This window comes from Vulpes vulpes, chromosome 8 (genome assembly GCF_048418805.1).
Source record: "Vulpes vulpes isolate BD-2025 chromosome 8, VulVul3, whole genome shotgun sequence".
Taxonomy (NCBI): domain Eukaryota; kingdom Metazoa; phylum Chordata; class Mammalia; order Carnivora; family Canidae; genus Vulpes; species Vulpes vulpes.
In genome coordinates, this window is record NC_132787.1 from 5,095,264 (window position 1) to 5,122,472 (window position 27,209).

The 27,209-nt window shown below is 62.9% G+C and overlaps 2 protein-coding genes across 11 annotated transcripts; one reads left to right on the plus strand and one right to left on the minus strand.

Annotated features, from left to right (window-relative positions):
• The first annotated feature begins 192 nt into the window (after positions 1 to 192).
• On the plus strand, positions 193 to 10,146 carry MCRS1 (microspherule protein 1). 9 transcript variants are annotated; one of them, XM_026000255.2, is made up of 15 exons: positions 193 to 920; positions 2,125 to 2,244; positions 2,767 to 2,905; positions 3,254 to 3,392; positions 3,980 to 4,138; positions 4,285 to 4,394; positions 5,505 to 5,613; positions 5,857 to 5,995; positions 8,099 to 8,174; positions 8,491 to 8,519; positions 8,633 to 8,725; positions 8,881 to 8,963; positions 9,126 to 9,213; positions 9,465 to 9,592; positions 9,714 to 10,146. In XM_026000255.2, the coding sequence occupies exons 2-15, from the start codon at positions 2,235 to 2,237 to the stop codon at positions 9,798 to 9,800; spliced, it is 1,389 nt and encodes a 462-aa protein (XP_025856040.1). In that variant the 5' UTR covers positions 193 to 920; positions 2,125 to 2,234; the 3' UTR covers positions 9,801 to 10,146. The 9 variants fall into 9 exon arrangements, with proteins under 9 accessions (XP_025856040.1, XP_025856039.1, XP_025856044.1 ...); XM_026000254.2 differs by having other exon boundaries at positions 349 to 920; positions 2,125 to 2,576; XM_026000257.2 differs by lacking the exon at positions 193 to 920 and adding an exon at positions 1,058 to 1,129.
• Positions 10,140 to 26,253, minus strand: KCNH3 (potassium voltage-gated channel subfamily H member 3). 2 transcript variants are annotated; one of them, XM_026000251.2, is made up of 15 exons: positions 26,041 to 26,253; positions 24,374 to 24,607; positions 23,781 to 23,915; positions 22,823 to 22,956; positions 22,137 to 22,380; positions 21,607 to 21,764; positions 21,315 to 21,522; positions 17,517 to 17,795; positions 17,119 to 17,318; positions 16,650 to 16,899; positions 13,117 to 13,334; positions 12,246 to 12,577; positions 11,835 to 11,941; positions 11,197 to 11,273; positions 10,140 to 11,099 (listed from the first exon to the last, which is right to left on the minus strand). In XM_026000251.2, the coding sequence occupies exons 1-15, from the start codon at positions 26,114 to 26,116 to the stop codon at positions 10,503 to 10,505; spliced, it is 3,249 nt and encodes a 1,082-aa protein (XP_025856036.1). In that variant the 5' UTR covers positions 26,117 to 26,253; the 3' UTR covers positions 10,140 to 10,502. The 2 variants fall into 2 exon arrangements, with proteins under 2 accessions (XP_025856036.1, XP_025856037.1); XM_026000252.2 differs by having other exon boundaries at positions 24,374 to 24,603; positions 26,041 to 26,181.
• Positions 26,254 to 27,209: the final 956 nt, after the last annotated feature.

A 27,209-nucleotide genomic window follows, 5' to 3' on the forward strand; every position in this document is an offset into this window, starting at 1 on the left:
GTCCAGGCGACCTGTGGTTGACCCCTCCCTGGAAAGGACGGCCCTAACTGCTGGACAGCTTGGGAACTGGGATTTTCCTCATGCTGAGCTGCCATAGGATTCTTGGCAGCTGCTACACTTTTGTGGCGTCCCGAGGAAACGTAAAACAAACAGAAACCCTCCTTTTAGAGGTCCGTTTGGCTTCCCACCCGCAGACTTTCCCTGTAGGCTTGCTCTGCCGTCCAAGGCTTCTGTCCAGGGCATGCTCCTCTGCACGTCTCTCTCACCCACCGGGGTCCGCCCCGGCCTCCAGCAGCCCTGGTGGGATCTGGCGGACGCGGGGCGCCGCGCCTTCCTCCGGGCCTCCGCCTTCCAGGAGCCGGGCCCCCGCCGCCCTCCATCAGGCGCCCAGACCTCTCCGGCCGCAGCGCGCCCCACGTCGTCTCCCGCGCTGTGCCTAGCACGGGGCCCGACACAGCGCAGCTTCCCTAAAGCCGCCGGCGGAATCAAACAACGCACAATCGCCCCTGAACGACCAAGGACTCCTACGCCCCGTGGGAATTCAGACCCCGAAGTCGAGGCCTAGGCCCACCCCCACCCCGAGCCCGCCCTCGGCCTGGCCCGCTCCAGGTCTCGCCGTTCCCTTTAGCCGCTCTCCCCAGACGACTTCACCTCTCTGGGGCCTCCCAGCCCCGACGTCTCCCCTGCGTTGTCCCGACTGGGAAAAACCTTTACTTTCGGCTCTTAGCAAAATCGGTCCTCCGGTCCCGTCCCTCCGGTAGCCACGCCCCCCTCGTCACGTCCCGGGGCCGAACCGGAAGGGATCGCGCCGCCCCTAGCTCGCAGACCCGGAAGTAGATGTGCCTCGCGGAAGCCGGGTTTGGCCCTGCGGCTGCTGCCGTCGCCGCGGAGAAATTGTTGGAGCTGGCAGCCTAGGAATGGTGAGACTTCGCGCTTCGCTTCTGAGGGCGGGGCAGAGTTTGGGGCGACGTGGGGTTTTCCAGGGTGCCGCGGGGGAAGACCCCCCCACACGCACACAGTGTTTGGGGCCCCGCCCCGGTAGCGCCCCGAAAATCTGCGCATGCGTGGGCCGGCCCGGCCCAGAATCTGGTCCGAGATGTTACGCATGCGCAAAGGTGGCAAGCCGAAGGTGGGGTGAGACTTGGCCTGGGAGTCGCTCTCTGTCCCTCGCCACCCGCCCCGTGGGGGCTTAAACCGAGAGCATCGGGGTGTGCCCGGTGGTTTGCTTTTTGAGTTGCAGGGCTGACGTCCCCACTCTCGCCCCGAGCTCCAGAAACAGACCTGCACTAATGCCCCGCCTCGGGTGTGCACCTGGGGGAGAGCGAGGGCGGGGGGGGGGGGGCGGAAAGGGGCGCAGAGCCAGCCTCAGCGCGCGGAGCGAGGCCCTCACCTGCTCCCCAGGTGTGCGGACACCCAGCCGTATCCCACGGCGCGGCGCGCCGGGAGCGCTGGGGCAGGGCCGGAAGGCTGTGCGGAGCGCCGCCCTGGCCTCAAGGGGCGCGGCCCGCGAGCTCGCCCGGGGAGTGCCCGGCGCCCCAGTCCTCCCGGGGTTAGGACGGGAGCAGGTGCCCCAGGGCAGGTGATACTCGCTCCGACCCCCAACCGCGTTTTTTTTTTTTTCCCAGCTTCCACGCGGTACCACCTACTAAATCTTGAGCCAAAGCTGCAAAATGGGGGCGGGGGGCGGAGAGGGAGGGATGGACTGATTGGAATTCTGTCTCGTTTCCCCGCTGGGGCTTGGGAGGGCCGGGGAGGTGCTACTGAACTGAGTGGGCGGCGACGATAAGAAGTGAGCCAGTAATCCCTTGTTTCGCGCTGGTTTATAGCTGAAGCCCTTCACCTAGCGACTCTTGAGTAGAATCCTAGAGGTCTGTGGACCCCCTAAAATGGTACGTGTTCGTACATTTTTCTGGAGTGCACCGCTTTGATATTCTCAGAGATGCTGGTGACCTTTAGAAAGCTGTTGGTTTATCAGCGTCACATTTGCAGGATAGAGCCTTGTGTCTCTTTTCCTTGTGTCTTCCCCTACCTTAATGGGATCCTGGGGGAGCTGCTCCAGTATAAGGAGGTGAGGCTGGCCCGTTGGAAACCTGTGCGTCAGGGAGCCTCATTTCTCCTTTGCAGAATCTCCTCTCAGCCTCTAAGCTCACCTGGTCAGAATCCTTGGATGAGCCTGTGGGACCCTTCCTCCTAGCCCTGTGGTTTGGAACCAGTGGCTTTGGGACTGTAAGAGGATGGACAAAGGTAGTATGAGGCCGGGCCAGCTCCCCAAACGCTCAGGCGCCAAGCATCTGCTGATTCCACCCCGTGCCTGGCACGTATGTCTTTTCGTCCTGGCTGGGCATTGCCACCTCCCCCTGGGCCAGCACCACCCACGTACCTCTCGGCAGAGGCCACAATTGACTGACTTGCTGTTGAGCTGCCGCTCTTTGGCATGGCTGCATTTTGATGGCAGAGGGAGCAGTTATGCCCAGAGCCCGGTGTGTCGGCATCACCAGTCTGACCTGAGCACCATGTGCTGCATGACATGACACGTGGCACCGGGAGAACTGCCCAGCGTGGAAGGTCTGGGCCAGGTCTGAGCCCAGATGGGATCTGGATGGCCAAGGAACTCCCACCTTAAAACCTCAAATGTCAAGAAAGCAAGGGAAGGGCCAGGAGGGCTGGCAGGCGGTGGGGGTGGGCAGAGGAGGGGTCCTGTGTTCAGAGGCTCAAGGCTCTGCGAGGCACTTAGGAGACCTGAGTTCACCAGTTCTCTTTTTCTAGATTCTCAGGGGCTGCTAGATTCATCTCTGATGGCCTCCGGCACTGCCAGCCGCTCAGAGGATGAGGAGTCGCTGGCAGGGCAGAAGCGGGCTTCCTCTCAGGCCTTGGGCACCATCCCTAAACGGAGAAGCTCCTCCAGGTAGTAAGGGTTCAGGGGGCCAGGGACCGGGCAAGGGCATTGGATGCTGCACACCTTTGTCACTGTTGGCAGTGGCTGAGCCCTTCTGGGGCCTAAGTGTGGGTAGAGCTTTTTGCTTTTCCTGCCAAGCCCCTCTCTGTGGGACGTGGGCAGGGGAGGGAGATACTAGGTCTTTGACATGAACTCTTTGTGGCGCGGTACCCTGTCATCTCAGAGGGCTGGAGCGCACAGTTCAGGCCTCATCCACTGCGCTGGAGCCAGGAACCTGCTCTGTTTCAGAGCCTGGGTGTGTATGAGTGGGTACGGGGGAAGGGGCAAGGGATGCTCACTGGGCAGGACTCTCCACAGATTCATCAAGAGGAAGAAGTTTGACGATGAGCTGGTGGAGAGCAGCCTGGCTAAGTCCTCTACCCGGGCAAAGGGGGCCAGTGGGGTGGAGCCAGGGCGCTGTTCAGGGAGTGAACCTTCCTCCAGTGAAAAGAAGAAGGTGAGAGATTATGAGATGTGGGGGGCTGGGGCCAGATTTTGTATTTCCCCACCACCTTTGCCAGCTGGCAGGAGCCCTGCAGGAGAGGCTTGTGAGAAAATCCGGGGGCCCCAGCCCCAACCTCAGCTGCCTCCCTCCTGGGAGCCCATCTCTTCTTGCTGCTCCCCTCACACACACACACCCTGTCAGTGCGTCCTGTATCACATTCTGTGTGGGAGGCATGGAGCGTGCATCTATTCTGGGAGCAGACAGCCTGTTCCCAGCATTGCTGGGTGTAAAAATAACCCCCCAGGTGGCATTGCTCTGGCCCTAGACACCATATCAGTCAGAGTGGTTTCCTGGTATCCTCCCCACCTGCCCTCCACCCTGGAGTTGAAGGTGCTACCAGCAAAGAGGAGACCCCATAAGGTCATGGACCATGTAGAAGTGCTCTGAGCGGGTGGGGACTAGAAAGCTGAGCTCCTGCCCATGTTGCTTACCGTCGGGGAGCCTGGGGCTGCCACACACAGTATGGAAAGCTCCAGGCCTGAAGCCCGAGCTGTCCCGCTGCCAGCTTGGAGCTCATTCTCTTCCTGTCCCCTGCCCAGGTGTCCAAGGCCCCTAGCACTCCTGTGCCACCCAGCCCAGCCCCAACGCCTGGACTCACCAAGCGTGTGAAGAAGAGCAAACAGCCACTTCAGGTGACCAAGGATTTGGGCCGCTGGAAGCCTGCGGATGACCTCCTGCTTGTCAATGCTGTGCTGCAGGTAGTGCTTCTTGGCCTGGGCTGCACATCCCCTTCCTCTGCCCAGCCTGCAGTCCCCAGCGCCAAAATAGCCCCGCACCCCGGGGGTAGCAAGGGAAGGCTTCTTCCAGGCTCTGAGGCTGAGGCCAACCCATCTGGGCCTTGCAGACCAACGACCTGACATCTGTCCATCTGGGCGTGAAGTTCAGCTGCCGCTTCACCCTTCGGGAGGTTCAGGAGCGCTGGTACGCCCTGCTCTACGATCCTGTCATCTCCAAGTGAGTGGGGCTGGCTCCAGCAGCGGGAAGGTACTGGGAACCAGAATTTGGCTCCTGGAACAGACAGGACTCTACAAGGACCCAAGGGAGGGGCCTGGGAGGCAGGACTCTTGGGACCTTGCATCCTCTGGGATGGTATTGAAACCAGCCAGGCTGGAGAGGGAAGCTTCTCCCTGCTGCCAACCCTGCTAGCCCTGGCCTGATGCCAAAGCAAGGGGATCTGGAAGCTGAAGAAGTAGCTTAGGAGAGAACACCCGGGGATCCCTGGGTGGCGCAGCGGTTTGGCGCCTGCCTTTGACCCAGGGCGCGATCCTGGAGACCCGGGATCGAATCCCACATCAGGCTCCCGGTGCATGGAGCCTGCTTCTCCCTCCGCCTGTGTCTCTGCCTCTCTCTCTCTCTCTGTGACTATCATAAATAAATAAATTAAAAAAAAAAAAAAAAAAAAGGAGAGAACACCCGAATGAGCGGGAGCCCTGGTTCCACCACTGTGTGCGCTGTGATTTGGGGCAGATCACTTCCCAGCCTTTCCACACTGACCTCCCGTGATTTCTTCCTCCACAAGAAGGAGTTGGAACAAAAGAACAGGAGGGCCCCTAAAAGGCCAGGTTCCAAGTGAACCTGTGCACCCGTGCGGCACACACTTCCTCCTCAGCCACCTCGCTTACCATCATCAGAGTTGATTGCAAGCCTAGCACCTGGCTTTTACTCCCTAGCACCATTTAAGCCTAGCCACGGCCCTGACAGGCCAGGAGGTGGGCGGGGCTCAACTTTGGAAAGAGGGTGTGGTGGGCAGTGGGTGGCAGCTTTGGCCAAGCTAAGAGAAGGTCTTGGAGGAGCAGCAGCTTGTCTCAGGATCTCCCTCAGGACTGGCCTCTGGGGCCTGTGCCTTTGAGTCTCTTCAAGGGAGCAGACACCGGACACTCGGTTTGGCTGAGTTTGCCTGTGTTATGCTTTCAACAAACCCGTGAGGCCACAGGTGCTGTGCTGAGCCTTGAGCCTTTCTCTCAAGGGCCTGGCCTCTAGTTCTGGATCTCAAAGGCCTGCAGGAACCCCAGATGGCTTGACACCCTCCTGTTAACCCTGCTCTCTTTCTCACTGTCCCCCCAGGCTGGCCTGCCAAGCCATGAGACAGCTGCACCCAGAAGCCATTGCCGCCATCCAGAGCAAGGCCTTGTTTAGCAAGGCTGAGGAACAGCTGCTGAGCAAAGTGGGATCGGTAAGGCTGAGGGGCCTGACCACTGGGAAGACCCCTGACACAGGGAGGCCCCGTCGCCTGGAGACATGCCCTGCGGTTGCTCGTATATCTGCAGGCGCCTTTGTGGATGGGGTCCTCAGGAAGAGCCAAGACCGACTCCCTCTTCATCCAGCAGCTCGTGGGTTGGGGTGGGGGGGCGGGGGGCGGGTATGGCAGAGATGAGAACGAGAACACCCAGGTGCTGAGAACAGTCTTGCCCTCCAGACCAGCCAGCCCACCTTGGAGACGTTCCAGGACCTGCTGCACAGACACCCCGATGCCTTCTACCTGGCCCGTACTGCCAAGGCCTTGCAGGCCCACTGGCAGCTCATGAAGCAGTATTACCTGCTGGAGGACCAGACAGGTAACTGGCGCTGGGAGCTGGCGGAATGATGCGCACGTGTGTGAGGTTGTCTGGGCTCGGCTGCCCTCGGGTGCCAGTAGTGGATCCTTCCGAGGCCCCCGGTGTCTTGTACCTCTCTCTGCAGGGAAACCACTGCCTTCCAGAAGGAAGGCCAGTGGCTGGAACAATAGCAGCATGGTCAGGGTAGCCTTGCTTGGGATCCTGAGCAAAAAGTCTAAATGAGAGACTTGTCTCCCACTTCCTATTTTTGTCGTTGTTGACCTAGCACACCGTCATGTATGCTAGTGGCATGTTCTCCACGAATCACACTGAAACACGAGTAAAATGTGAAAGTCCCCTTCGCTGCTTACCCTTCCCTGTTTCCTTCCCTAGAGATGCTACTACCCTAGAGAAGGTACTTTTTCTAAGTCTTTCTGCCCGTCTCCCCTCCCCATAATCCTCCTCGTTCCTTTGGCGCCATCCAGAAAGCCCTTCATGCCCAGGCCTTCTGCTCCTGTTAGGCTCGCACTCCTAACGACGGGTACCGGGAAGGTCAGCCGCTAAACCGCGTGCAGCTCCCTGTTCTGTTTGGGACTTGGGTTCAGTCTTTCCTTGTACGTTGTAGCATGGACGCTCTGCTCTCACTTCTGGACAGTGCCGTCCGTCAGCGTCTCCAGGGTTGTTCCCGCGGTTCTAGAAATGAGGCTGTGCCTGTGCCCTCCACCTACTCCCTGGCCCTGCTGCTCCTGGTTATGAAAAGATACTCCTGCAAGAGGATTTTCAGGAATCTTGTCAGGGAGGGCCCCACCTTTTTCTCCTGAGGATTTCTGAATTTAGTGAGCAGCTCTCTCCACTCCTGCCACTTCCAGATTTCTGCTTCTGCCTCAGGCTCTGGTGTCCCTGAATCCCCACGGAGAGCGTGAACGCTGCTGGCTAAAGTCTATTTTTGCTGCTGTAGCTAGCTTCTTTGAAAGTTACTTTGTACAACTTAGAGATTCAGTTTTTCTCTCAGGGAGTCTTCTCTGGGGCATTTGATTTCTCCTTGGCCTCCTTGGCCGCGCAGTGCTGGGATCCCTATACGCTGCTTAGCTCCCAAGCGGGTGTAGTGGGGTTTTAGGCAGCTGTGGTGGGGATGGAGCCCCGGGGGGGGGGGGGAGTGACCACCCCAGTCCCTTGTCTCCCACAGTCTGACTTCGCAGTTGAGGGGAGGGTGGCAGTGAAGACACCCCACCCCCACCCCCCCCACCCCACCCCCCCACCCCACCCCCCACCCCCACCCCACCCCCCACCCCCCCCCCCCCCGTGTGGACACTGCTCAGCCGGCAGTTCTGAGGCCACCAGCTAGTGGGCGCTGCCACCACGCGACACCGCAGGCTGGGAACCGCTGGCCAGGAGGCAGTTGATCTGAGTTTGGGGGCCAATCTCTTTATAGTTGGACCAGAAAGAAAACTGAAAACCATTCGTGCAACTATTTATCCTCAATGTACTTGACGGACTCTGATACTCTACCCCATTTCGTATTTGTGAAACAAATGAAAACTGGTTTTGTGACCTTTAAGATATCATTAACCCACAGCTTGAAAAATGCTGGCGGGAGGCATGGCAGCTCTCTTCTGGCTCACCCTAAGTGGGGCTTGACTGGCATGTGCCCCCGCCGCCTCTTGCTGAGTGTGGCCACAAAGGTCGGGGAGTATATGATGTGAGAGGAGCATTTTGGATTTGGAATCGGGAAAGCGGGGCTCAAATCCTGGGTCTGTCCTAAACCTGAGGGCCGTGGTGTAGCCCTCCTTCCTGGAGCTGCCTCGGGCAGGGCCCTAGCCGCAGGGCCTTCCCTCCTAAGTTCACGGCTACGTGAGAGCTTCGCACGCTGAAAAGCACACACAAAAGGTCAACTTTAATTCCCTTTTTTTCTAGAATCACCTCTGCCCTTAGCTGATATCAGGACTGCTTTGTGTCACATTAGCTTGCTGCCCAGTCGGGCACGTGCTCTGTTACCTGTTGATCTCAGCACAGAACTGTGCGCGTGTGGCCCGGTCTCCCAAGTTGGCCCCTGAGTTCAGTCCCCTTGCCACAGAGGGTGGAGTGGGGGCAGCGGCGCTGACCATCTCTCCGTCCTTTGTTCAGTGCAGCCGCTGCCCAAGGGGGACCAAGTGCTCAACTTTTCCGACGCAGAGGACCTGATCGATGACAGTAAGCTCAAGTGAGTGGCTGAGGTCACAGGCAGGGTGCAGAGTGGAGTGTGTCCCGGGGACAGAGCTCTCCAGGCCACCCGGCCCTACCTTCTGCGGCGGGGAGCTGAGCCCAGTGCACACTCAGCCTCATGCTCTGCTTGTCCCCTGGTCTCCTTGATGAGGGTCCCCACCACCACTCAGGGAAAGGAGGCTAATCCAACAGAGGAGCAGCGTCTTGGCTTCCTCAGCCGAGGGACTCAGGGACACCTTAGTGAGCCGAGTAGCACCTGATGGTCATGGCAGGTGAGCAGGAAGTGGATCCTGACACGTCCTTCTCCCCCACAGGGACATGCGGGATGAGGTTCTGGAGCATGGTGAGTGTACCCCGGTGGGGCTGTTGGGGGTAGAAGCTCCTGCTAGCACAGAGGACCAGTACAAGGTGCCCGTGGCCTCAGAGTGTCCCTCCTTACCACCCACCTCACCCCAGAGCTGACAGTGGCTGACCGGCGCCAGAAACGAGAGATCCGACAACTGGAACAGGAGCTGCATAAGTGGCAGGTGCTGGTAGACAGCATCACAGGTGAGGAGGGCCAGGCTTCAGCTCCCTTCACCCCACCCCGAGACCCCTGCTGGCCCAGCTGGGTGCACCCTCATCTCCCAGCCCCCGGCTCCCTGCCTTCTGCCCTGTGGCCCTAAGGAGTGGGCTGTCCCTGACACAAGCCACTCTTCGCGCAGGTATGAGCTCTCCTGACTTCGACAACCAGACGCTGGCAGTGCTGCGGGGCCGCATGGTGCGGTACCTGATGCGCTCCCGAGAGGTAAGGCGGGCCCGGCCACCTGCTGCCGCAGGTTACCCTCCTCTGTCATGCCGGTCTTGACCCCGCTCGCCTTTCTGTGTCTGGTCCCTGATTTCTCATCTTTCCCTGGCCTGTGTAGACCCATTCCTCAGGGCCCAGCCCTCACCTGCCCCATTTCCCCAGATCACCCTGGGCAGAGCAACCAAGGATAACCAGATTGATGTGGACCTGTCTCTGGAGGGTCCGGCCTGGAAGATCTCCCGGAAGCAAGGTACCAGCAGGAGGCAGTGTGGGGGTGTCCCAGCCTCTCCAGCCCTCCAGCCCTGTGGCTTGGTCTCCATGGGAACCCTCATCCAGCACTGGGGCTGAGCTGGGGCTGAGCCACTGGCATTTCAAGATTGCTAAGTTGGGAGTCCCGGGTGCCTTCTAGCCTGTCCCTGGGAAGCAGTGCGCGTGGGGACTTCAGGCCCTCTCCTGGCCTTCCCTGTCCCCTCATCCGCCTTTGCCTCTCCATCCCCACAGGTGTCATTAAGCTGAAAAATAATGGTGATTTCTTCATTGCCAATGAGGGTCGGCGGCCCATCTACATCGATGGACGGCCAGTACTGTGTGGCTCCAAGTGGCGCCTCAGCAACAATTCCGTGGTGGAGGTGAGCTCAGAGGGAGGAGGAGAGGTCGGGAGGAGACCAGGAGTGCAGGGAGCCGGTATGCGGGCCTGGCCCCCCCCCATTCCACCTCTGTCCTCGAGCCACCCTTCTCTCCCAATCGTAGATTGCCAGCCTGAGATTCGTCTTCCTCATCAACCAGGACCTCATTGCCCTTATTCGGGCCGAGGCTGCCAAGATCACGCCACAGTGAGGGGTGGTGGCAGGACCCATGTGCTCTCTGTGGCCTCAGTTTCCCCTGCCATTCCAGCCCCTTGGAGCTGGAACTCAGGCTCCTGGAAAAACCATAGTAGGCAGGAGGAAACCCAACTGCGGGCCCACTGATCTGAGCCTCTGGTAGGGCAGGGCTGGTCCTGGGAAGCCCCTGGAGGCTGGAACCCTCCAGCTTCCTTAGAGCCAGAGCCCCTCCCCTCCTCTCTCTGCAGGCCGCCCTCCTCTTCCCTCGGGTTCCCACCTTTGCCCTTTCGTCTCCAGCTGATTAGCTTCAGACTTTACCTTTATTATTTTTCTTTTGTAAATAAAAAGCACCAAATTCCAAAGTAGCTCATTTTATTTATCTTTTTTTAATATAAAAAATGGGACTGGGGAGACAGGGGCACATGCAGGGGATGGCAGGGTCCCTCCTGGCCTCAGGCCTCTGTCCCCCCATCCTGCAGAGGGAGAGAGGGTCAGAGGAAGAGGCTGAGGGGTACGAAGATTCCCAGCCTGGGGCCTGCCCCTGAGGCTCCAGGCCACCCGGAGTCGGGGGCCGGGCCCTCTTTAATTCTCCGCTCCCTGCCCTGAGCCGGAGGCAGCACGGAGTCCCGGGGATGGCCGCCGTGCTTCCTCCGCCCCGGGTTCAGGCGGAGCAGCCGCTGGCAGCAGGTCTGGCAACACTGAGTTCTGGGGCTGGCGGTCAGACCCCTGTGCCCTCTTCCTGGGTCCACTGGACTGTGCCAGAGCCATGGCAGCCGATAAGCACCATCTCCAGGCTGTGGGGTTCCCAGGGCAAGGCCAGGCCCCCGGCCCCTGGTGGGGGCTCTCCGGTACTAGCAGCCTCGGCCTGGTTCACGGGTTCCGGGGGCCCAGTCCGAGCCCCTTCCTCAGGAGGCGGTGAGCCAGGGGTGCTGGGCTCGGGGCCGAGTTCGCCCGAGCCCGGGGGCTCAGAGTCCGAGGTGGAGGTCCAGAAAGCTGTGGCTCGAGGCCATGGGGAGCTCTGAGATGCTGGGGGGCCCCAGGGCCAAGGGGCCACGAGGGGAGGGGGCTCTGGACGAGGGTGGGGCCAGGTCCCACTCAAGACAGAGCCAGCTGGGGGCTGCAGGCAGTAGGAGGATGTCCCAGTGTCCACACACAGAGGCTGTAGGAGCCCAGAGGCGCTGGCTAGGCACGGCCCCTCCCCTGCGGCCCGAGGGCAAGGGCCCTCCCCATGGGGTGCCAGGACTTGCTGCACAGCCTGGCGAAGCGACTGCAGGCCCTCGCGCATCTGCAGCACCTGCTCAGACAGCTCTGTCACCTTTGGGGAGCGAGGTAGGAAGAAAGAATGACGTCAGAGGAGTCTGGAGCTCCCAGACAGCAGCGCCCGCCCCCGCCCCACCCTGCCCCTCACCCACCGCCTGCCGCAGCTTGTCCAGCATGTCCACGTTCCTTGCCTCACCAGGCCCGAGGGGGACGGCGAGCAGGCCATTCTCTGTGAACAGTAGGATGAGGTTACAGGCGGCACTGGCAGAGGAGATGGCGCGGGGTCCGGGCCTCTGACCCTGCTGCCCACCACGGCCGCTCCAGCCTTGCCCCAGCGGCATTCTGCTCTCCGGGCCCGGGGACCCAGGGATGCAGCCCTCACCTTCCCCTTGGGGAGCTGCTCCTGCCCACCCCCCAGACACGTGACCACTCCCGGGAACCCCTTACCCTGTCGCTCCAGGGGCTGCGTGGGCGGCTCCAGGGATTGCGTGGGCTGCATGACCTGGCGGGGGCCCACTTGCAACCCTGCTTCCCCCACAGCCCCTGTCCTCCCCAGGGTCTTGGAGCCTTTATCCTATTTAACACACGCAGCCCCTGCATTACAGCCCCGAGGCCCAAAGCCGGGACGGGTGCAAGGTCGCGCTGCCGCGGAGCCCAGTGCATGGAGCTGAGCCCCGGCCCACCTAGCACCAGTGCACTGGGCTTCACCACCAAACTGTACTGCCCGACCTGTAGGTTGAGGAGGGCAAGGGGGCATGTGCCCTGCCAGCCTGTCCCCAGGCCCCGCTACCTGGTCCAGGGGAGGGGCTGCTGCTGCACTCCGGGCCAGACTGCCCCACGCGGAAGGAGAACTTGGGCTGGTCGGAGCCACAGCCGTCCTCGATGCCGTCTACTACCCTGCGGACACAGGTGCCGGGGCAGCAGATCAGTCCACGGGTGGCCGCTGCCGGGCCCGGTGCCCACACACAGCAGCTCCCGGCCCGGGTAACACTTGGTCCCTTTCCCTAGGGGCTTGCGGTTCCGCTAAGGATCCAACAGGACACCGCAGAATTCTGAGCAGGGAAGGGCCAGGCACCAGGTGGGGGGCTGCGGGCCACAGGAAGGTGGAGTCCAAGAGGGCTTTCCAGAGGAGGCAGGGATGGGCCCTGGCCCCATCACCACCATCTCCACCACAGCGTACCGAGGCCCAGGGCCTGCTTACCTGGGGCTCAGATCCGGGGGGACGTTCCATGGCACGGAGGGCAGCTGCAGCCCCTCTAAGCTCCGAGGGTGAACAGAGGGGCCGGCCTCAGCCTGCGAAGCCCCCGCCCTGCCCGGCCGTCCTCGGCCCCTCAGCCTGGGACGGGGTGCTGTCCGGCGTGGGGACAGCAGCTTGGCAGCTGAGGAGGAGGAGGTGCAGCCGGGGGACAGCAGGGGGCTGGAAGGCTCGTCAGCCGGGGCGGGGGAGGCCGTGGGGCCCTGCTCCCCGTCCGTCTCTTTCTCCTCCAGCGTGGACATAAGGGTGTTGTCGCCACTCAGGGAGCTGGTGTCCGCCTGGGGACGGAGGGGCCAGAGGGGCGGCATGGGTAGCCCCTCCTGTGCCCCACTCCCTGCCCCACCCCGCCCCCGTCTCCCAGGAGGAGCTCCCTGGATGCCCAGTATCTCCCCCCTCGGAGGAAGAGGCTGGAGGGGGCTGTTTTTCTGCTGCCACTGCACAGCCACCAAGCCCTGATGGAGGTTGCTGCCTGTCAGAATTCGAGCCGAGCATGGGTACCCCACCCCTGGGCTCAGTCCCTCAGGCTAGCCGAGCTCCCCAGGAGAACGCCTGCTAAAAGCTGCTTTGGGGTTAGGAAGATGAGCCAGGAAAAGTCAAAGCCCCTCAGAGCAGTCCTCACTTGTGGGGTAGAAACCAGGGAGGCCCCAGGGCTCTTGAGAGGCGGCCTGGAGGAGCAGGGCCGGGAGGGCCGGGAGGGCCGGTGGAGCACGGGTGGCTGTGCAGGGGCAGGACGGGCACGTCCCCCCACGACGTGTGGGGGCCCACGCAGTGCCTCCTGAACCCCAGTCCCCTGTGCACACGTTCCCAGTGCCCTCACCTCTGCGGGGCCTCCACCGGCACCCAGGTTGTAGCTGAGCTCCCCTCGGAGGCCCCGGCTGAAGCGTGGGGCAAACTCGGGGTACAATGCAAGGCTCTCGTGCAGCCCAGCCAGCTGTAGACATTGTAGGACGCAGTAGGTCAGCCCCTTTACATCGGCATTGGCCTTGACTACCTGCTCTCGCCGGGGCAGCTCGCAGCCAATCAGATCACCCTTCCCTGGGAAGCAGAAGCAGAGGTCAGCAGAGGTCAGCAAGCCCTGCCCCTCAGCACCCCCCTGCGAGCTCAGCGGGGGGCCGGGGGGGGGCTTGGGCCCCACAGAGAGGAGCAGAGGGGCCCAGGCCCCCCCCCCCCCCCCCCCCCCCCCCCCCCCCCGGCCCATCCCTGCTGCCTGCCTCTGGCTCCTCAGGCCTGCAGTGAAGCACACCCGGGATCAAAGCCACTGCGCTGGACGCATTTACATTTTAGCTCTGAGACAAATGAGTCCCCAGTTCTCAGGGTTCTAAGGTTGCCTGTAGATCCAAACCCCTTGCGAAAGTTAAACCAGATTCCAGGCCCCATCTCTACCCACGGAATCATTATATCTACAGGAGACCCCACAATCTGATGTTTCTCAACCCGCGCAGGTGATTCAGGTGGGACTCGTCCAGGATCCAGCAGGTTAGTGCCCCGCGAGGCACAGGGATGTCAGGCGGCCGCATTACTTCACCTCCCTCAGCCCTGAGGCTTCTATGACAGGTCTAGTACTGAACTGAGTGGTGGTGCTCTCTGGATCTTACCAGAAGGTGTCCATGGAGGGTTTTCCCACCACCCAGCTGAGACCGCCACCTGGCTGACAGCATTGTAAAATGGCATCAGAACCTGCATCCCAATCTCCAAGATGTGAAATTGTAGGAAGAAAATGTGGATGGACTGGGGTGTCTCCAGTCAGGGTTAAATGAGTCGGCGCAGGTGAAGTGCCTGGCAGAGGCGACCAATCGAAGTTCCTCTCCTCCTCCGCCCTCCGGCTCAGAGTCCCCAGCAGATGGTTCCCACCCGGGGTGGCAGGCTGTCGGCAGTGGGGCAGAGCACGCGCTGCCCTCCCAAGTCAGCGCAGCCCACGCCAGGATGCACAAGACTGGACGGCCTTTCCTCAACCCTCAAGGCAAGAGACGCATCAGTGCCACCCGCAGCGTGGGCTGCCTCCCGCTGCCAGCAGGCCTGAGCTTAGCAGCCTCCTCTCAACGTTCATGGACTTTTGCTCAAACTTGAGTGTAGAAGGCATCGCTGTTAAATCATATTTCTTGGTTTGAGGCCCATCCTTCTGGTTCCTTCTTAGAGGTGTTTGGATCTCCATGTGCTCATCCGATGAATGAGCTCTCCTCGTGTGTGTCATCACCCAAAAGGTGAGACAATCGCGCAACAGGCCAAGACCGCTAACAGAGCTCCATGCCACTGGTCTCCGACCAGAGACTGCCATCGGGGGGCGGGGGGGGGGGGCTCCAGCTCAGCTCTCCACCCCCTCAGGTCTTCCTGGCACCGACACCGGCTCGCGTCTCTCCTGCCGCCTCCCCCCACGGCCGGCGGTGCCCGCTTAGCTGCTGCCCACACAGGGAGGTCGGGGCCAGAACCCACATGCAGGCCTCGCCTCCGCCTCCTTGGCTCAGTAGGCGGGAAGCCCCCGGGTGTTCAGCGAGGGAGGCAGCTGGGCGCGGGGTGAAGGCGAAGCAGAAAACCAGCCAGGGGGTCACCAGGCACTCAGAGCATCCAGAAGAGCCGTCAAGGCAACAGCGGCAACAGTCCATCGGGAACATATGGGCAGGGACAGGATGGATCAAAGGGGGCAACGTTCTGGTGCTGGGGACACGCAGTGAGGCAAAGGCCTGAGGCGCAGGCGGTGGACGTTCTTGAGGCTCCGTCTTCATTGTGAACATGATTACTCTGCAACCTGGCGCCTGGCATTAGTGAGGAGATGTTCTTGCAGGACCAGTGCCAGCTCCCAGCCGCACCGCTTCCTCGGCTCTGAGCTGAAAACCATCTGTTTAATAATCCGCTCGACAGTCTTGACCAGTCTGCGATCGTCAAAGTCTGTTTGCCCTTCCGAATCTCTCCAGTTCTCCCTCCTTCCTCAAGGGCCGCCTGGCATATATGAGCGGCCGTAATTCCGTTTGCTCAGAGTCCTGGCATAAAAGGCATCTTGGTCCAGAAACCAAACTCCCAGAAGAGCAAGGTGTGACAGCCTCCGGCCTCCCCTACCTCCAAGACCCCCTTGACGGTACTTCTTTTTCCTGTTGGGTGATCACCCTCCTCAAGGGAGAGGGGAGGGACGAACAGAAGCTGCTGGGCGTCTGGTCTTAATTCTCCAGCTTGGGCAGCCCGGCTGGCTCAGCGGTTTAGCTCTACCTTCAGCCCCGGGTGTGACCCTGGAGACCCGGGATGGAGTCCCACATCGGGCTCCCTGCAGGGAGCCTGCTTCTCCCTCTGCCTGGGTCTCTGCCTCTCTCTGTGTGTGTCTCATGAATAAATGGATAAGATCTTTGAAAAAAAAAAAATTCTCCAGCTTGATGAGAGCCTCAGCCCCTCCAGGTGTCAGCCGGCTCCACAGTGAGTCTAGGAGCCCTCGAGGATTCACCTCCCTTCCATCCCCCGGGCGGGGCCCTCCGTTACCCAAGCAGTTCCCACCCGAGGGGGTCAGTGCTGACAGCCTCCCCCAGCTGTGGAGCCCCGCAGCCATTTCCCAAAGCCCCGTGTCTGTGTCCCGCCACCCTGAAGTCATGCCCTTGCTTTGGACACAGCTGGCTCTCCGTGGAGCAACGCACCAGAGGGCACCGTGAATGAGGCCTGAGGTTTAGGGTTGGCGGACTAGGTTCCAACCCCTCCTACCAATTCATGAACCTCTCCAAACCTTCCATTCCTTCCATGTGAAACAGGCACAACACCAATACCTCTGTCATGGGTTTTGTGAGCTTTGTATGACCTAAGGGCCAGCCCTGCTGTGACACTCTTGGGACCAGCACTGTTGGGACGTCCATTCCATAACTGCAAGCTCTTCTTCCTTGACCATCTCCACCTCCTTCTTTTGCCAAGAAGGGAAGTATATAGGCAGAGTCTGAGCCCTGCCGTCACCCACTGGGGCCCCGGGCCTGCTCTGCGACCAGCCAGGAATGCACAACGGCCCTCACCCCGGAGCGGGCGGAGGTGCCCCATAAGCATAGGCCTCACCGCCCCCTGGCAGCCCTGCCTGAGTGCACTCTCCAGCACTGCCATCCTCTGCATCTGATTTTCCAGAAAGTGCTGACCCCACCCCCCACCCCGTCCTATGGTGGTCCTGAGCTCACTCCGGGAGGCTTGAACACCTGAGGATAGTTCCCCCTCCCTGCGTTCCCACTGGGTGGTCACTGGGGCTGCTCTGAGCTCTGCCCAGGGCTCCCCAGTCCACACTGGCTGTTCCCCCCCAGGAGGCCTTGCCCACGGCCGCTCTCTGGTTTCTGCTGATGGGGCCCTGGCTCCACCCGCCTCCCACCGGGCTCTGCCTCCTCTCCCGCCCTCACAAACCTAGGATGGCAAGGACAGTGCCACCCTTGAGCACCTCCATGGAGCCGGAGCAGACGAAGTAGAGGGCCTGGAGAGCGTCCCCTTGGTGGATGAGGTACTCGCCGGGGGTGCAGAAGGCGGGCCGCAGGGCCAGGGAGAGCGCCCGCAGGCAGCCGCGGCTCGCCGCCTCGAACAGAGGCAGCTGCAGGACCTCCTTGTGCAGGTGCATGGCGATGTCGGCGCGCAGCTCGTCGGGGAGGCTCTGCAGCAGCTGCGGGCGCGCGGGGAGCTCAGTGGCTGCACCCCGGGCGCCAGGGGGCCGTGGGGGTCCAGGCCGCGCGGGGCAAGTCAGCGAGGGGCGGCCGCCTGCCCCCGTCCCCGAGCCTCGGCCTTTCCTCCCCGCAGCCCCTGGCCGCCCCCCGCCCCGCACTGCCGTCCCGGCGGCCGAGGCCACCCTCTGCCCCTGCCGCAAGGCGCCCGGGCCGCGCACCTCGGCGGTGTCGATGCCGTTGTTCACGGCCCAGGTGGCCTGGAAGTACTCGAGCATGCGCTGCTTGAGGGGCTTGGGGATGCGGTGGATGCGGATGTAGTCGCGCAGGTCCCGGGTGCGGCTGTGGTACAGAAAGCGGCGGGCGTACATGCGCTGGATGATGGCCGTCACGTTCCCAAACACCACCGCGTGCATCAGGGCTGGGGAGGGTGGCGAGAGGGGGTCACCTCCGGGCCGGCCTGACACCACGCAGGGCGCGTCTGGCCCGCCCGCCGCGTGGCCTCGAGTCCTACGCCCGGTGGCTCCCCTGGCCCTCGTGCTGTTCCTTGGTCCCCCCAAAGCAGAGGAGCCCCTCGGAAGGGCCTCGGGCCCTGGGGGAGCGCGGGGCGCGGCCTCACCGCCGATGAGCATGGTGCAGATGGAGAAGATCTTCTCGGTGTCCGTGTTGGCGGACACGTTGCCGAAGCCCACGCTGGTGAGGCTGCTGAGCGCGAAGTAGAGGGACGTGATGTAGGCGCTGCGCAGCGACGGGCCGCCCAGGAGCTCCAGGCCCGTCCCGTTGGCCTCCCCGGCCACGCCGCTGCAGTTGTCCTTCTGGCCCGAGCTGTTGCCCGCGGGGCCGCGGCCCACCAGGTAGTAGGGGGTCTCCAGGCGGCGGGCCAGCTCCTGCAGCCAGCCTGCGGAGGGGGCGCGCCTGAGCAGGGCGGGGGCGCCGAGGCGGATCCACCCCCGGCCCCGGCCCTGGAGACCAGCGCCAGCGAGCTGTCACCTCCCCAGCTGGGGTGTGTTGGGGCCCGGAGCCGAGCAGCGGGCATCGCGCCCCCTGCCCCGTGGCCGGCACGAACCCCGGGCCCAGCTGGGGCCCAGCTCCCCTACCCTGCGCACCCACACTCCTCTCGCCCTTGCTCTCACCTGCTCCAGAAAGCCCTTCACCCCCACTCCTCCCCACAACCACACAAACCCCCTGACCCCACGTACGAGTTCTCAAGCACGCAACGTGGACGCGAGCATACGCACCATCAGGGCCACAGACGTGCTCCGCACAGTTGAGAGGATGAGGACACACACGTGTGAGCACATTCACAGGTGCACAGCCACAGCCACTCACACGGAAAAAGCCTGCGCGCACTTGGGAGAGAGACAAGGGCACACAGGTGCTTGCACTCGGACACGCAGGTGGGGAGGCGAACACAAGCACACGTGTGAGCACACTCAAAGGCCACAGACAGGCAGGCACCTGTGCACATGCAGAGGCTCCGGAGCACACATGCGGACACGGGCCCAAGTGGGAAGTGTGCCAGCCTCGCTGTCAATCCCACGTCCTCTGGCCTGGCCTTGGCAGGAAGTGGGGCTGTGTACTGGGCTCTCGCGGGAGCCGTGGCTACTCAGAGTCACTCTGGGCCTAGCTGGAAGGTTGTGGGAACTCTCGGGTGTTGGATGGGGGATCCTGGGGTCCCAGGGGTCCCGGCAGAGCTGGGAGTCAGGAGGAGCAAGAGAGGGAGGGCCCGTCTAGAGCGGAGGCACAGAGGCCAAGTGCAGAGGGGGCTCAGGATCCCAGGCTGCAGTGGAACTCCCCTCTGCGGGCACCGCCCCTCCCACCTGGACCACTCAGCTCCCTGCTCCACACTCTCCCGAACACCTTACACGCACTGCTCCCACCATCTCCACACCCCTCCTCACCCCGGACCCATTCATTCAGCAATCCCACAAGTATGTGCTATTTGATGGGGCTCAAACCAAAGTGCTGTGGGTTAGGGCTAGAGGGCTTCCCGGAAGAGGGGACATTGTTGCTTCGTCTCAGAGGATGGGTAGAGTTTTGATTCAAAGAAATTGAGAGAAGCTTGGTCCTGATCTAGGGAAAGGCCATAATGGGCCAACCCTAGGGATGAAGACAAGTGCAGGCCAATAGCTCCGCTTAGCTAGAATGTGGGGTTCACACCGGGGGCGTCAAACTCTCGGCCAAGGAATTCGGGAAGATGTGTTAAGGCCTGAGCCAAGGTGAGGACCCACCCTTGTAACTCAGGGTGTCCTGTGAGGCTGCATGGAGTGTGCAAAACTCTTCAGCCGCTATTCAGTTGCCAGGAAAGGAGGGTGGGGAGCCAGGGGTGAGAAGCTGGAGAATGACGGGAAGGTGGCAGAGAGGCCTGGCCTGTCTTAGCGCGGGGACATGGGCAGCTCCTAGAGCTGGTGGTGTGGGGAGGCTGTTCTGGAGGCCTGTGGCTTTCATACTGAGAAATGTCGAGTGATCACCCTCGGTATTTAGCACATTTGAAAATCTAGCCCATCTCCACTGGGCTCATGGGAATCAGGGGACAGGACTCTGTCCACACTATGGCCAGAGGAGCAGCAGAACCAAGGCAAGGAAGCCAGGGGAAGGTGCCTCCCGCCAGAGCTGGACCAGGAGGGGGCGCCACTCCCCCTCAGGACATCCCTCCGGAGCTGGACGCTGGCAGGTCTAGGTGTGCCTCTGACCTCGCTGGGGAGTAGTTTCTCTGGAGAAAGGAGTAGGTGATGATATGATGGACTTGGAAAGTCCCCTAATGTGAGCTAGTATCAGCCCCACATAGAATGAAACCTCTCAGAAGCTTAGGGTTCAAGGGTGCAAGAATGAACATGTGTATCCACAAAGCAGCCTGCCTCCACTTGCCCATGTTCTCCATGGTGGGACTCAGAGCCCCTCCGGGAGCCAAAGGTACTCTTCCTGTCAGCCGAGCGGCCCCTGTAAGGTGGTCAGAACCACAGGAGCCACCTGGATGCATGACTCGGAGCATCTGGATCCTGTCTGGGAGCAAACTGACCCGGGGATTTGGTGTGTCTCAGCCCATTTTGGGATCAGGGCCATACAGCACCACTATCTCCCAGCTCACTGACTGTTTGCTGGGTGGCCATGTGACCCCAGAGCCGCCTCCACCACAGCCTCCCTCTGGGAAGGGCAGGTGCCAAGGAGCTGACACTGCCTGGAGCATTCCAGTTCTACGTGCTCAGCAACTAGAGCTTTGGGGAATACCCAAGTGGGCCTCTGGGCCACACACCAGTCTCCATGGGCTTGGGGAGGGAGAGATGATTTGCAGGAGCCTCCTCGGCCCTGGGAACGGATCGGAGCACATTTCTAAGGCCCACCTGCACCTCTGATGATCCCACCAAGGAGCAGATGGTTCTGTGAGGCCAGCTCAGCAGCTGGCCTGTTGCCCACTGATGAGAACAGGCACTCCAGGCCGGTGGGGAAGCCACCAGAAGGCTGGAGGGCTTGGGAGGAAGAAGGTGTGTTCAGTTTGGGAGGCTCAGGGTAAGAAGAATTGGAACAGGCTTGGAGTTAGGGGAAAGACGGCAGCTGAGATGGGCACAGTGGCACCAGTGCGACCACAGGGGACAAGGGGAGGGGAAGAGCAGGGCCGGGGCGAGGAGGCCGGCGAGGGTGGCCTTGCTCAGGACAGAGAAGTCGGGAGGTTCAGTGGAGCGTGGTGAGCGGGCTCAGGAGCCACGGGACATCGAGGAGATGAGGGCTTGGCCCCCAAAGTTCCCCTGTGACCTGCCAGCTGCCATTCTGGGTGGAGAGGTGGGGGTGGGAGCCTTCCTGCCAGGAGTTAAGATGTGAGTGGGAGGAGAGTGGAGCGGGGAGTAGAGGTGAAGACCTGCGGGCGCGGAGGAAGGCTGGTTTAGGCCTGGGGAGCGCGGAGAAGCCGCTGGGAGGGACGCGCCTCAGCGGGCAAGGTGTGGGCACGGGAGTCCGAGAGGGTGGGTGGGGGCCGAGCAGCAGGCATGCAGGTGCCCGGAGGCCCCGCAGGGCCTCCTCCTGGGGCGTGCTCCCAGCTGGGCGGGGGGGCCTGAACGCGGTGAGGAGGCCTCGAAGGGTGGACAGGACGCCCCTGGGCAGCCCACCCGCCTTCACCACTACGCCTGCCCGCTAAAGAACAGGTCTGCCTCAAGGCGGTAGCTCTGTCGCACTCCTGCGGGTGCACGCACGCATGTGCGCACACACACACACCAGCCGCCGCATTCTCCTCACTAACACACGCCCACGTGCCCGGATGCCCCAGATACACACGCAGAGGCAGACCTGCACACACACCCGACTCCTTGCATCAGCTCACACACACGCACGTGGACTCTCGTTGCCCCGACGCACCCACACCCCAGGAGCAGCACTCCTCCGGCACATTTGCGCACGCGCCCCAGCCCCCCGGAGCCTCCAGTACCGATCTCGGGCAGCTCGGAGGCGCTGCTCTCAATCTCCCGCTGGCCGATGTAGAACCAGACACAGGCCACCCAGTGGGCGAGCAAGGCGAACACGGCCATGAGCAGGGTGAGCACCACGGCGCTGTACTGCGAGTAGCGGTCCAGCCGCGGGAGCAGGCGGAGCAGCCGCAGCAGCCGCACCGTCTTCAGCAGGTGGGCCCCAAAGTACTGAGGTGGGGGAGATGGGGAGGTCACCCCAGGGCCGGCCGCCCCCACTCTGCCCGGAAGCCCACCCAGCCCAGCCACACTGACCACATTGACCTTGAAGGCATGTAGCAGGTCAAAGGGCAGCGCCGCAATGACATCCAGCAGGAACCAGGTGGTGACGTAGTGGAGGCAAATGGACTTGGGGGCAAACACCACCTGCCCCGACTTGGACACGAACGTGGTGCGGAAATTCAGCACGATGTCTGCAGGAAGGCCGGGTGGGACTCAGCATGGGGGCGAGGAGGAGCCGCTTCACTGGGCACCTGCTCAGTGTCTGACAGTGTCCTGGGCCCCCTACCAGCTTCCCCCTACCATAGAACTCTAAAGGGTGGGTGTTGTCTTGCCTATTTGATGGAGGGAGAAACTGAGGCTGGGAGAAGCTATAATCAGCTCAGGGTCATAGAACCCATCAGCAGTAGAGGCACGTTTGGAACGTAGGTTTGATTTCAAAGCCCACGGGGTCACAGATGGGAGAAGGGCATGGGGGACACTGTCAGAGGCACAGGAAGCCACGTGGACTATCGCCCGAGGGGGGCCTGGCATAGGGTGGGGTGGGGGGCCCAGGGCACACGTACCAAGAATGAAGAGGACCTCCACGGCCAGGTCGCAGATGCTGGGGGCACTGCGGGCTGCGCTGGGCTCCCGGGCCGTGCTCACACACACACTGTAGGGCACGGTGACGGCCACGTAGAGGGTGGCGAGCAGGATGAAGCCGTCCCAAGTGGCCCTCAGTGCCCCACAGTGCAGCAGGATGAAAGGTGACTTTCGGATGGCGGCTACTTTGTACTCAGGCAAGTTTGGCTTCTCCCCAAACACCCCCTGAGTGAGGCAGGGCAGGGCGGGTCCGGCCAGGGAGGACAGGAAAGTGGCAGAGGCTGAGTTTGGACAGGGTCTGGGACAGGCATCCACCTCCTTCCTCTCCCTGCAGACTCCAAGCAACCTCTGCCATAGGCCCTAGAGTCCCCACGTAATAGAGCAGAAGACTGAGGACCCGGGGGGGGGGGGGGGGCACCGACTTAGCTGAGGTGGCCCCCCTGCTTGGGGGAGGGGCCAACAGTGATCCAAGGCTCATCTGACACCAGGGCCAAGACTGATGGATGAGGCATCTGAGTTTCCCTCCTTCAGTCATGACCCCCACAGTGCTGGTGGGGCGTGGGTGGTCCCCTGGACACCCTCTAGGGTGGGCTTAGTTCTCCCCCTCCATCTCCTCAGCTTTGCCCCTACCCTGCCCCCCAAACACACACCCTTGTGCACAATCCACCTTATTGAGCTTGTGCTTGCCCTTGGGCTGCTTCTGCAGGTGCCCGGACAGGTGGTAGAGCACAGCCCGGCTCCGCCGCCGGTTGGCATTGAAGCCTTTGGATCCTCCCCGGCCATATCGGCGCCGGCCACCCCCTGCAAAAGAGGGGCCCATGAGGATGAGGGGGGGAGTGCCCACATACCCCAGTCAGGATCTTGGGTGAAGGACACCAGTTGCTGGCCCATGGGCTTCCCTGACTCATTGACCAGTTGGTCTGTTTAGAGTTGGGGCTCCAGGACCCTCATTTCTAGAGGCACTTGCCAGCCCCAGCAATGGGCAGTCCTGGGGGTGCTTCTAGACACTCCTCCGAGTGCGCTTCCAGGGGCAGGAGGTCTGGATCAAGGCAGAGGCAGCAAAGGATCTTCCCAGGGAAAAGCCTGAGTGGGGAGTGGAGAGTGGTTCCCAGGGCTGGGGGCGGGGAACAGGGAATGGAGCGTACCCCCAGCACCCCCAGCGGCAAAGCCAGCTTCTGATAACAGCTTTCTGGGCTGGTCAAAAGCCTCCGCTAGCCCTGGGAGGATGCAGGAGGGGGAAGGCCGCAGGGACTACAAGCAGGCTTTGGCCAGGGCTGCAAGTCAGGTCTGTGGGAGGGAAAGGAACCAGGTGGATCTGCGCTCAGCCCCACTAAGGGCAGGAAATGGTACTCCACAGCACTAGTGGAATGCGGCTGCTTTCAGTTTCTTAGTAAAGATGACTTTAGATCTCCAACTCTGTCTCAACTAGTCTATTTGGAAACAAGCTTCCCATACCTGGGCAAATGGAAATGAGAGCAGCATAAGCCTCTCACCCAGCAAAGCAGGAGTCAATGGATGCAAGGGGGCGGGGGGACCCCCAAGCTCAGACTGGGTGCCAAGGCCCCACCCAGGCCTGCGGTACAGCCCAGCCACAGCAGCTAAATCAACAGCCCCAAGGCACCCACCTCTCTCCTTCCAGTTGTCAGGGCCCCCTCGGTTCTTGGTGTCAGTGATGTCCTTGTGAGAGACCAGGAAGAGGGCCACCTCCCCTTTCTCATTCTTTATGGGTATCACATCCAGGAGACACCAGAACGGGAGCCCTGGGCACAAAGACAGACTCAGCCCAGCTCCTATTCTCCACCTTGCCCAAGGTGACAGAGGTCCCGTGCCACCCCTGGCCAAGACACAAGCAGGATCAGGGCTTTACAGGGAGGTGGGCAGCAGCCTGGCTCCATCTAGGACAGGGCTTGATGGAACAGGGCGGGGGAGGGCAAAGGAGGGCAGAGAGGACCATCAGACACGTGTGTTCACGGATCTGTCCTGCTGAGGCGAAGACACTTTTCTGCTTGGGTGAGAAACCCAAGATCGGAAATTGGGGAGAGGCTGAGGCTGAGGTGAGGATGGGAGAGAGAAGCCAGGGGCAGTGGCTGGGGTGGAGAAGGAAATGGGGGGGGGGGGACAGAGACGATGGGGATGGAGCACAGGGGCAGCAGATGGAGTGGGTGCCAGGCTGGGTGAGACCTCAGAAGTGAGCCGGTCTGGCCAGGTGGCCCCTCACCGCTCTTCCGGTACAGGATCAGCTCAGCCTTGAACTCCTTGTGCTCATCCAGGGCCTTGCGGATCTGTTGGCGGACAAGCTCACTGGTGTCTGGCCCATAGAGGAAGGAGCAGGCGCAGCCCCGCTGCATGACCTCGGCCCGGGAGAAACCCGTGAGGTCGCAGAAGCCATCAGAGCAGTAGACCACGGGGAAGAGCCCCGCCACCTGGGCGTTGCCCAGCACGAAGTTACTGTCTGCAAGAGAGCACCTCTCAGAGGCGGCCTGGGGGGAAGGGGCACTCGGTCTACCACCCCTCCTCTTCTAAATGCCTGCAACCAAAGGGAGGGAGTCGCAGAGCCCAAGAACCCCGTGCATGTGCGTGTGTGTTCCAGCCTGGAGGTCAGGGCAGGCGCTATTTATAACAGGAATCAGTGTGTCACCTGTGTACCAGCCCCGCGAGAGCCCCTCCTAGCAGCGTGTGCATGTGTGCATTCAGGAGTCAACACACGTGAGTCCTGAGGTTGGTGAGTGCGGCCCCGTGTGGGAACTGTGCCCTCTGGACGGTGTCCAGAGCAGCCTGGGGGAAGGGGCAGGCGTGGCGATGCCCAAGGGAGGACTGCGCACGACCAGCCCGACGCAGCCTCAGCCCTTCTCCTCCCTCTGCCTGGTGCACTCCCCAGCTAGGTGCCCAGGTTGGCCGTCTGGCCCCTCTCACTGGGACCCACCTGGGTGGGAGGCGGTCCAGGCCACCATCCATTCTGCACTCCCTGTTCGAACCCGGCTGCCTGACCTGGCTCAGGAATCAGTGAGTGTGATGGAGAATGGGGGTGTAAGAATGGTAGCTGAACAGCACAGCCTGGAGCCAGGAATGTATTGGGGAGTGGGGGGCACTGAATCAGCAGGCTGCAGGAGCCAAGCCCAGGGCAAAGCAGATGGAGAAGCCAGTGTGCGTGCGTGTGCGTGCGTGTGTGTGTGCGCGCGTGGGGGGGTTGCTCAGTGATGGGCTCCCACCCCCCACCAGGAACTGCAAGACCATGGAGGACCACAGGCGGAGAGCTGGGAAGCCCCACTGGGGGTGAGTGTGAGGGAGGCGCAGGCGGGAGGGGGTTTTCACCACTTTCCGGGTGTTGGGAGCCCTGCGGGCCCGCAGCCAGGAGCTCCGGTCACCTGCTCCAAACTTCCCCAGTCTTGGTGGGAGTGCCCCAAGCCTGCCCTTGGGGGTCTGGGGGGCTCTGTGGGCCTGGGCTGGGGCTCGGGCGCGGAGGGGAGCCTGGGCTAACGGTGCCCCTGAGCCCGCCTGCTCTAGCTCCCGGGCAAACCGCCCTCCTCTAGGTGTCTTGGGACCCCGGGTGTCCGGGTGCCCCTGAGCGCCGCCCCTCTGCGCCCCCCGCGCCGCTCCCCTGCGGGCCGGCGCCGGACCGGGACGCGGTGAGTTAGGCTCCCGGTCGGGGGCCGCGCCCTCCCCTCGCCCTCCCGGCCCGACCCCGACCCGCAGGCTCTGGCCCTTTCGCCCACCCTGGGGCACGGCCGACCCTGACCCTCTGGAGAAGCGGCGCCTGGAAGGAGCCGGCGGTGCCGCCCGCAAGCGGGGCCGCTGCGGAGGGAGGGGCGCACGGGGGCGCGGAGGGCCCGGCGAGGGGGGCTGCTGGGGCGGCTGCTGGGGCGGCGGGGCGGACGTGGGACTCACGCGTGCCGTCGAAGCGCGTGGCGATGGTGTCCAGGAAGGTGTTCTGCGGCGCCAGGAGTCCCCGCATGGCCGGCATCTTAGGCGCCCGCGGCCTCCCGCCCCATCCCTCCGGGGCGCGGGGGCTCCGCGCCGGGGGAGGGCGCCCTGCTCGGCCGCCCCCCGCCGGGCCCCGCGCCCCCTAGCGCGGCCGTCGGGCGCCGGAGCCCCGCCCGGGTTCGCAGGCCGGGCCGGCCGCCGGCGCGCGAGGGGGCGTCCCCGCCGTCGGGGCCCCGAGCATGGCGCGCGGCCGCCCACGAGCCCCGGCCCCGCTCGCCGCCCGCCGCCCGCCGCCCGCCGCGCTCCCCGCACCTCCCGCTCGGGTCCGCGCGGCGCCGGGCTCCCGCAGCTCCCTCCGTCTGTCGGGGAGACGCGGCGGCCGCCCGCCCTCCTCCCGCCCTCCTCCCTCCCTCCGGCGCCCGCCGCCTGCACCGGGGTAACCATGGAGACGGGCACACCCAGGCAGGGCCGCCTCCTTAAAGGGACAGGCCTCCCGCCCAGGGATCCCCTCCCCTCGGGGCCTCGGTGGGGGCAGGGGAGGCGCCGGTGCCCCCCTCCGCCCCCCGCCCCGGCGGCCGCCGCGAGCCGCCCCGCCCGCCCCTCGGAGGAGACCGGCGAGCGCCTGGTCCCGCTCGGGCTGACTCAGCGCCGGGGCGAGGCGTCCTTCTCTGCAGCACGGGGACGGGGGTGCGCAGACTGTCCGCCCCCGGAGGGACCGCAGGAGAGCTCCGGCGGGCTGTGCGCGGGGGGGGGGTCTAGAGGACGCTCCCCCCGAAGAAAAATGTAGTGGGAAAGGGGGCTGGGCAACCGGAGGCGGAGGTTGCGGCCCCTACGGGGACCCCAACTGTACCGGGAAGTCTAAGAGGACAGGGGAGCGGGGGGGGGGGGGGGTCTCAACACCGCTGCTGGGGCTCAGGCCCTTCCCACCCCGACCTGACCCTCCGCACTGGGAGGTGCAGCTGCAGGCACGAGCTGTCAGGGTAGTCCTGGAAGTGAGGTGGAGACGCCCTCCGCGAGCGCCCGTGGGGTGTGCGTGTGCGTGTGCGTGTGCGTGTGCAAAGGCTGGGAGGGACGGGGTAGCCCTGGTAGTCCCGACCCCAGGTTGCCCTGCGTTTCCACGAGCTGCCACCGTT